This window comes from Cebus imitator, unplaced genomic scaffold, assembly GCF_001604975.1.
Source record: "Cebus imitator isolate Cc_AM_T3 unplaced genomic scaffold, Cebus_imitator-1.0 Scaffold281, whole genome shotgun sequence".
Taxonomy (NCBI): Eukaryota; Metazoa; Chordata; class Mammalia; order Primates; family Cebidae; genus Cebus; species Cebus imitator.
The window spans coordinates 2,584,673-2,593,613 of record NW_016107596.1 but is presented as its reverse complement, the minus strand read 5'-3'; the positions used below and the strand labels follow the sequence as shown (position 1 = coordinate 2,593,613).

General features: G+C 45.7%; 1 protein-coding gene across 2 annotated transcripts in view; it reads left to right on the top strand.

Annotated features, from left to right (window-relative positions):
- Positions 1-8,941, top strand: part of TATDN2 (TatD DNase domain containing 2) — a 42,150-nt gene that overhangs the window by 27,200 nt on the left and 6,009 nt on the right. For both annotated transcript variants that reach the window (XR_005195887.1, XM_017501489.2), the window contains exon 4: positions 2,018-2,902. Coding sequence is in view for 1 of the 2 variants with exons in the window: in XM_017501489.2 (XP_017356978.1) it covers positions 2,018-2,902 (885 nt within the window). In the remaining variant the exon portion in view is untranslated. The remainder of the gene's footprint in view (positions 1-2,017; positions 2,903-8,941) is intronic.

Below are 8,941 nucleotides of genomic sequence, written 5' to 3'. Positions count from 1 at the left end.
CTTATCAGAGCTCAAGTGCTGTGCTGGGAGCTCCATTGCTCCCTTCAGAGCTGTTGGGCAGGAATGTTTGTCTTCTGAAGTGGAACTCACAACCATTCCTTTTCCCAGGTGCTCTGTCCCGGGAAGGTGGGGCTTTATTTATAAGTCCCTGAGGGGCTGCTGCCTTTTTTTCAGAGATGCCCTGCACAGCTAGGAGGGAGTCTAGTCACAAGTCTGCCTGCAGCGCCTTGCTGAGTTGCCGTGGGCTCCACCCAGCTGCTGTGTAAACTTCCTTGCAATTTTGTTTACCAGGCAAAGTTAGAACTGCCTTGGTAATGGTGGGCGCCCATCCCCCCACGGAGCTCGACTGTCCCAGGTCAAGCTCAAACTGCTGTGCTGGCTGTGAAAATCTCAAGCCGGTGGGTTTCAGTTTGCTGGTCTTTGTTGGGGTGGGACCCGCCAAGCCAGATCACTTGGTTCCCTGCCTTCAGCTCCTTTTACTTCAGGGGAATGGGTGGTTCTGTCTCTCAGGCATTCTAGGTGCTGTCTAAAATGGCTGCCCAGTTTTGTGCTGGAAACTCGCAGTGCTGGCTGGAACAGTGGCCCAGTTTTGTGCTGGAAACCGCGGTGTTGGTGGTGTTGGCACTGGTGGGAATTTCCTGGTCTGTGGGCTGTTAAGACCATGGGAAAAGTGCAGTACCTGAGCCTGAGCGCCAGAGTGTCTGAAAAAGTCCCTGATGGCCTCCCTTGGGTGGGAGAGGGAGTCGTCCGGCTCCTTGCACTTCTGGGTGAGGCTACGTCCCACCCTGCCTCAGTTTGCCCTTGGGCTATACCCACTGTCCAACCAGTCCCATTGAAATGAACCTGATACCTCCGTTGGAAACGTGGAGATCACTCGCATTCTGTGTCACTGTTGCTGGGAACTGTGCTCTAGAGCTGTTCCTATTTGGCCGTCTTGGCAGAAGTCTTCCCCACCCACCCCCCGCCTTTTTTTTTTTTTTTCTGAGACAGTCTCTCTCAGCCACCCAGGCTGGAGTGCAGTGGTGTGATCTTGGCCCACTGCAACCACAGTCTCCTGGGTTCAAGCAAGTCTCCCTTGTCAGCCTCCCGAGTAGCTGGGATTACAGGCACCTGCCATCATGCCCATCTAATTTTTGTATTTTAGTAGAGACAGGGTTTCACCATGTTGGCCAGGCTGGTCTTGAACTCCTGACCTCAGGTGATCTGCCCGCCTTAGCCTCCCAAAGTGCTGGGATTACAGGCATGAGCCAGTGTGCCTGGCCAGACCCCACTCTCAACTGGGAGAAGGGTCGAATAATTTGGGAACCCAGTGGCCAGGTGCCATGGCTCATGCCTGTAATTTTAGCACTTTGGGAGACCAAGGCAGGAGGATTGCTTGAGTCTAGGAGTTTGAGACCATCCTGGGCAATATAGGGAGACCCTCTACGTACAAGAAATTAGCCAGGTGTGGTGGTGTGTGCCTGTAGTCCCAGCTACCTGGATGGCTGAGGCAAGAGGATCACCTGACCCCAGTAGTTAAAGGCTGCAGTGAGCTGAGATCTCACCACTGCATTCCAGCCTGGGCGACAGAGCAAGACCCCGTCTGAAAAAGAATAAAACTGTCACAACTGTTGTAGTTTCACATTTTGAATATATCGAGGACAGTGTTAGGCAAAGCTGGGCACTGCTTTTCTCTAAAATCTCCAATCTGTAGTGTGTTCTAGAGAGCAATTTTTCTCAAGAGGGGTCAGTAAGAAAGAGATACAGGTAAAGCACCGCCTTTAGGAGGGCCTGATGAGGCCACGGTTATAGGCCTATTCTCTGAACCCAATACAGCTGTTCACAGCAGTAACCTGGCTCAGTTCTGGACATTTCTGGAAATTGTAAGGAAACCAGGTGACAGGGTGAGCTAATGAGCCAGTGCAAAGCTGTCACCATGGCCAGAACAAGCCAGGGTTTATGTTCAGCTGATGATAGCCTGAGAGGCCATCTTCACATAGAAAGGCTAACCCACTGTTGTGTGCCTTCTTTTGTGCAGCATAAAGATAGAGAGGTGGTGATGGAGCAACCCTCTTCTGGAAGTGACTGGTCTGATGTTGAGGAGATCTCCACGGTCAGATTCTCTCAGGAGGAACCTGTCTTACTGAAACCCTCAGCCGTTCCAGAGCCTTCTTCCTTCACCACTGACTACGTCATGTACCCGCCTCATTTGTACAGTAGTCCTTGGTGTGACTACGCCAGCTATTGGACCAGCAGCCCCAGGCCTTCCAGCTACCCCTCCACAGGGAGTGGCAGCAACGATGCAGCCCAGGTTGGGAGGAGCAGCTGGAGCCACCTGAGTGATTATTCCCCCAACTCTTCAGGGAGTGCCCAAAACACCTCCAGAGACATGGTGGCCTCAGAGGAAGGCCGGTCCCAGAATTCTCGTTCATTTCGCTTTTCCAGAATCTTAGAAGAAAGAGAGGTGAAGGAGAAAAGAACATTCCAAGAGGAGACGCCACCGCGTCCTTGTGGAGGACATTCATCCAGCTCCCTGCCAAAGAGCCACTGCGAGCCAAGCCTAGAGGAGGGCTTCATTGACACCCATTGTCACTTGGACATGCTCTATTCCAAGTTGTCTTTCCAAGGGACCTTTAAAAAGTTCAGAAAAATTTACAGCAGCTCCTTCCCAAAGGAATTTCAGGGTTGTATCTCTGACTTCTGTGACCCTCGCACCTTGACAGATTGCCTATGGGAGGAGCTATTAAAAGAGGATCTGGTGTGGGGGGCCTTTGGCTGTCACCCTCATTTTGCACGTTACTACAGTGAGAGTCAAGAAAGAAATCTTTTGCAAGCCTTAAGACACCCCAAGGCTGTAGCGTTTGGGGAAATGGGCTTGGATTACTCTTACAAGTGCACCACGCCTGTCCCAGAACAGCACAAGGTAACAAGCCTCTCTTTAGTCTGCTTATAGTTTTAGTTTTTCTTTTAGTTGTTGAAGCCTGACAATAAGGGTTTATCTAATTTTAGAACTAAAGAATTTAGAATCCCTAAAAATGCAGAGTGCTTGCTCTCATCCAGACTATCTAGATACCATTGGTTAAATGCTTTACAAACTATTTCTTACTGTTTAGCTTTACTATGGAAGTTGGGGGAGAAGTACTTTGTGACTTTTGAGATGTAGTCTTGCTCTGTCACCTAGGCTATATATAGTGCAATGGTGTGATCTTGGCTCACTGCAACCTTTGCCTCCCGGGTTCAAGCAATTCTCCTGCCTCAGCCTCCTGAGGAACTGGGACTACAGGCGCTCGCCACTGTGCCTGGCTAATTTTTGTATTTTTAGTAGAGACGGGATTTCAGCATCTTGGCCAGGCTGGTCTCGAACTCCTAAACTTGTGATCCGCGCGCCTCAGCCTCCCAAAGTGCTGAGATTACAGGCGTGAGCAAACTGCACCAGGCCACTTTGTGACTTTTTGTGGCTAATGATATCGATGTCAAAACATTTGTTTTCTTTCCTTCTTGGGAAGCAACAAGCTTTAGGTTTTCTTAATTTATTTTTTGAGAGGGAGTCTTACTCATTTGTCCAGCCTGGAATGCAGTAGGGCAATCTCAGCTCATTGCAACCTCCGCCTCCCATGTCCAAATATTCTCCTGCCTCAGCCTTTCAAATAGCTGGTATTACAGGCATGTGCCACCACACCCGCCTAATTTTTGTATTTGTAGAGATGGGGTTTCACCACGTTGGCCAGGCTGGTCTCGAACTCTTAACCTCAAGGTGATCTGGCTGCTTCACCCTCCCAAAGTGCTGGGATTATAGGCATGAGCCATTATGCCCAGCCTGGTTTTCTTTCTTTATTTTTTAATGTGTCCATTGCAGAATATTTGAAAAAATATTTAAAAATGCATAATTTCTCATTCAACCAAAGATCATGGCTAATACTCTGTTAGTATTTTNGTAGAGACGGGGTTTCACCATGTTGACCAGGATGGTCTCGATCTCTTGACCTCGTGATCCACCCGCCTCGGCCTCCCAAAGTGCTGGGATTACAGGCGTGAGCCACCACGCCCGGCCTACACTCTTAATTTCTGTCTCTTCAAAGGTATTTTCTCAAGGGTAGGAGATATAGCCTACACATCTCCAAAGCAGATTATCATCACTTCCATTTTATTGCGATTTGTGGCCTTTAAGTCACTGTGCTAGGTCCTTCATCTATATTACAACAACCTCTTAAGGAAGTATTGCTACACCCATGTTATAGATGCGGGGCATGGAGAGGATAAATAACTTGCCTGAGATCACAGAGCTAGTAAGTGGCAGAGCTGAATTTCCAACCCAGGTCTGACTGACTCCAAAGCCTGTGCTCAAGAAATGTTTGATTGATTATTTAACAGAGAAAAATAAGATTGCTAGTAGAACACAAGGAAGCTTGCTAGTCTTTCTGTGTCCTCCGCCGCCTAAAATCCATGTTCAGAGCTGATAAAGATTTGATATTCAGTTACCTGGCAAAAGGATCACTTTTTCTACATTATGAAACTCTCTGGAGGTGGCTTCCAGATTGTAAGATATATAAGTACATTGCTTCAAAGTCTTTTTGTCTAAGATGGCCTGTCTACAGAGGGATAATTGTTTACTTCATAAATCTTACCTCACCTATGATGGCTGGAAGCGCTGGGATAATTATGTATTTCCACATGTCACAGTTGAAAGAGCATATATGGTCTTAGAAATTGAACAGTTTTGTGTTCTGGCTATATAACTTCTGATGAGTAATGAAAACAGTCAGAACCCTAACAAAAAGTCTTCTTATTTATGAAAGAGTAACAATAATACATCTATCACAAGGCTGTTGTGATAAGTAGTGTTTTTGTAAAACGTATGGTATATAGTAAACACTTGATAAGTAAGTGCTTAACAGCTGTCATATTTCTTTTCTTTTCTTTTCTTTTTTTTTTTTTTGCCAGGCTGGAGTGCGATGGCACAATCTCGGCTCACCGCAACCTCCGCCTCCTGGTTTCAGGCAATTCTCCTGCCTCAGCCTCCTGAGTAGCTAGGATTACAGGCACACTCCTCCATGCCCAGCTAATTTTTTGTATTTTTAGTAAAGACGGGGTTTCACCATGTTGACCAGGATGGTCTTGATCTCTTCACCTTGTGATGCACCCGCCTCGGCCTCCCAAAGTGCTGGGATTATAGGTGTGAGCCACAGAGCCTGGCAAATATATTTTTCCTTTTCTTTTCTTTTTGTTTTTGGTGACAGAGTCTCGCTCTGTTACCCCCGGCTGGAGTACAGTGGTGTGATCTTGGCTCACTGCAGCCTCGGCCTCCTGGGCTCAAATGATTCTCCTACCTCCCCTCCTACCTGGGACTGCAGGTGTGTGGCACCTTGCCTGGCTAATTTTTATATTTTTAGTAGAGGTGGGGTTTCACCATGTTCACTTGACTAGTCTCGAACTCCTGACCTCAACTGATCCCCTTGCCTTGGCTTTTGAAAGTGCTGGGATTACAGGTGTGAGCCACTGTGCCTGGCCTCTGTTAATATTTTTCCCTCCAATATTTTTTGAGCACAGTGCTTTGGCAGCGTAAGAGTTCTAGTATTTTAGAATTTTTTTTCCCCAGAGATAATGTCTTTGCTGCTCATGCTGGAATTCAGTGGCACAGTCATAGCTTACTGCAGCCTCAACCTCCAGGGCTCAAATGATCCTCCCACCTCAGCCTCCTAAGTAGCTGGGACTGCAGGTGCACACCACCATGCCTGGCTAATTAAAAAAAATTTTTTTTTTTTGAGTTGGAATCTTGCTAGGCTTGAGGGCAGTGGTGCAATCTCAGCTCATTGCAACCGCCGCTTCCTGGGTTCAAGTGATTCTCCTGGCTCAGCCTCCCGAGTAGATGGGATTACAGGTGCCAGCCACCAAACCCAGCTAATTTTTTTTTTTTTAGAGACATAGTGTCCCAGGCTGGAGTGCAATGGCATGATCTTGGCTTACTGCAGCCTCCATTTCCAGCGTTCAGATGATTCTCTTGCTTCAGCCTCCTGAACTAGCTGGGATTAGAAATTCCCGCCACCACGTCCAGCCAATTTTTTGTATTTACAGGATCACATCTGTAATCCCAGCACTTTGAAAGGCCAAGATGGGTTGACAGCTTGAGGGCAGAAGTTTGAGACCAGCCTGGCCAACATGGTGAAACCCCGTCTCTACTAAAAATTAGCTGGTGGCTCAGACCTGTAATTAGCCAGTGGCTCATGCTTGTAATCCCAGTACTTTGGGACACCAAGGCGGGCGGATCACTTGAAGCCAGGAGTTGGAGAGCAGCCTGGCAATATGGCGAAACCCTGTCTCTACAAAAAAAAAAAAAAAAAAAAAAAGCTGGATATGATGGCACGTGCCTAAGTTCCCAACTACTCAAGAGGCTGAGGCAGGAGAATTGTTTGAGCCTGAGAGGTTGAGGCTGCAGTGAGCCATGATCATGCAGCAGCCTGGGTGACAGAGTGAGACCCTGTCTCAAAACAAAATTAACAGGGTCTCAGATCTGCATTTAAAGGTCTGTAGGGCACCCTGCACAACAAACTGAACTAGAAGTGATAGCATAGGGTGATAAATACAGTCTTGCAGGTGTCATTTGGCTTGGTGAGGTGTGACTCAAGACCGGAAGATAATGAGCCTGAGGAAATGCTGGCTGGGGGAGGGCTAAGCTGCCTGTAAAGGAGAGGAAGACTAGGAAATACTGGTCAACACCAGAGACTCCTAGGCTGGGTGGAGTATATGGATATACTGTTTTGATGTAAATAAATAATGTGGCACCCAAATGAGGTGAATGGTGGTGACTGGCAACTGTACCTAGTTGGACATCAGTACTGAGTTGCATTTACTAAAAGCACAGCAGTTGGCAAGTTCTCGATGTGTCCTGCTGAGTGTTTTATCTTGTGAAGGGAAGAACAACCTATAGAGAGCTGGGTGCCATGGCTCACAGCTGTAGTCCCAATACTTTGGGAGCCTGAGGCAAGAGATTGCTTGAGCCTACGAGTTCAAGATCAGCCTAGGCACCATAGTGAGACTCTGTCTCTATTACATAAAAAAAAAAAAAAAAAGCCTGTGGAAGGACTGTATCTGGCCAAGATGATAGGGTGCCAGACCTGGCTTATTGTAAGAGAGCTTGGATGCTTATACCTAAGGTTTTCTGGAAGCACTGGAAAATAGAGAAAAGCAAAACAATGGGAGAAAGCATGGGTAGTTATTCTGCTTGGAGCAAATTACTGTTAACTTTTTCCTTGTTGATCTGTGTATTTACAGATTATTTAACTCATAAGCGTTAGATCATGAATAGTTTGTAAGTTGCACACGTCAGCCAATATGAGTATGAAATACAGTCATATTGGGAGAGTAGACTGTTCTTTGCTATCCAGACCACATCTCTTTACTTGTGTTAAAGAGTAATTAATTAATTATTAAGGTAATAAATATTCAAGAGATACGCAGGGCAACCCACAGGAGAGACTAACCCTGGAATCCGTAGAAATAATGGGTCAGTTAGGAACCCAAGCTTAGGCAGGTAGAAGTGAGTATTATGCTGGATAATAACTCATCTGTACCTCTTTCACTCCTGTTCTTTTTCAGCCGGGTTCCTGGTGAGGACAATTGCTGAGAATAGCTCCTGTCCAACCACAATTTCCTGCATTCTAATTAGTTGTTCTTCCGTCTTAACATTTTTGAAATTTGAATGTGTTTTATGAAACATTATAAATGTAATATTATTGTCCCTTGGAAAATTGCAAGGGATAATAAAATTGCAAGGAACAATTGCAAAGTGCTTGTCTTCCAAACACTTGTCATAAAATCAAAGAAACATAGGTTGTATGCGTGTGTTTGTATTAAAAAAAGAAATTGGGAAATTAAATAGTTTTAAGTGTCTTTTCCACTTGTGAAATTTTCCCATTCATCAACTATACTTTGAAAAATGTTTAACAGCTGTGTAATATTCTATCCTAAAGCTCTAATAGTTTCACTACTCTGAGGAATAATTCTGTAGAGGCAGGAATGAAATGATGGAATCTCTTGAAACCTCCCTCCTCCTGTGTAGGGGTCAGGGGAGGACAGATGAACAGCTTAGCAGGTGCAGATAGGGTCTCCAGCCACCTATTGATAGTGGAACTGGCCAGCCTTTAAAGCTTCTACCAAGCAGTCTATAGTTTTGGTGTCTGTAGTCATTTTCCTTTAGTTGAAAATACAGATTAAACAAAAGTTAAATCAGAATTGGTATTGCCTTAGTGTTGCTATTTTGAGAAGAGGCAGTATCGGTGTTAGACTTGTAAATATCATTCTTATCACCTGACTCAAATTACCAGAAGTATCTCATTGATGCCAAAACATAAACACGAATTATGTTCCACAATTGAAAAAACTACTCATGGAAACATTAATGTGAGATAATTTGCTTATAATGAATTAATACCTTTTTTTTTTTTGAGATGTAGTCTTGCACTGTCCAGGCTGGAGTACCGTGGCGTGATCTCAGCTCGCTGCAACCTCCGCCTCCCAGGTTCAAGGGATTCTCCTGCCTCAGCTGGGATTATAGGCGTGCGCCACCACGCCCAGCTAATTTTTGTATTTTTAGTAGAGATGGGGTTTCACCATGTTGGCCAGGGTCTTGAAGGCCTGACCTCAAACCCGGCTGAGGCTCCCAAAGTGCTGGGATTTCAGGCGTGACCCACTGTGCTTGGTGAATTAATACTTTTCTTTGTTCTAAACCTGGCCTTATTAGAGGAAAGAACAGGTCCTAACTCTACTTTTTTCATTTAGATTAACAATAATGAAGATGTAAAAGTGGCTAGTTACAAAGAGAAAAGTGTATCTGTAAATACTGACCTGCAAGGATATTCGACTTTGATTGAGTAAAGGAAGCAAATTGGCTGGGCACAGTGGCTCATGCCTGTAATCTCAGCATTTCAGGAGGCTGAGGTGGGCAGGTCACTTGAGGCCAGGAGTT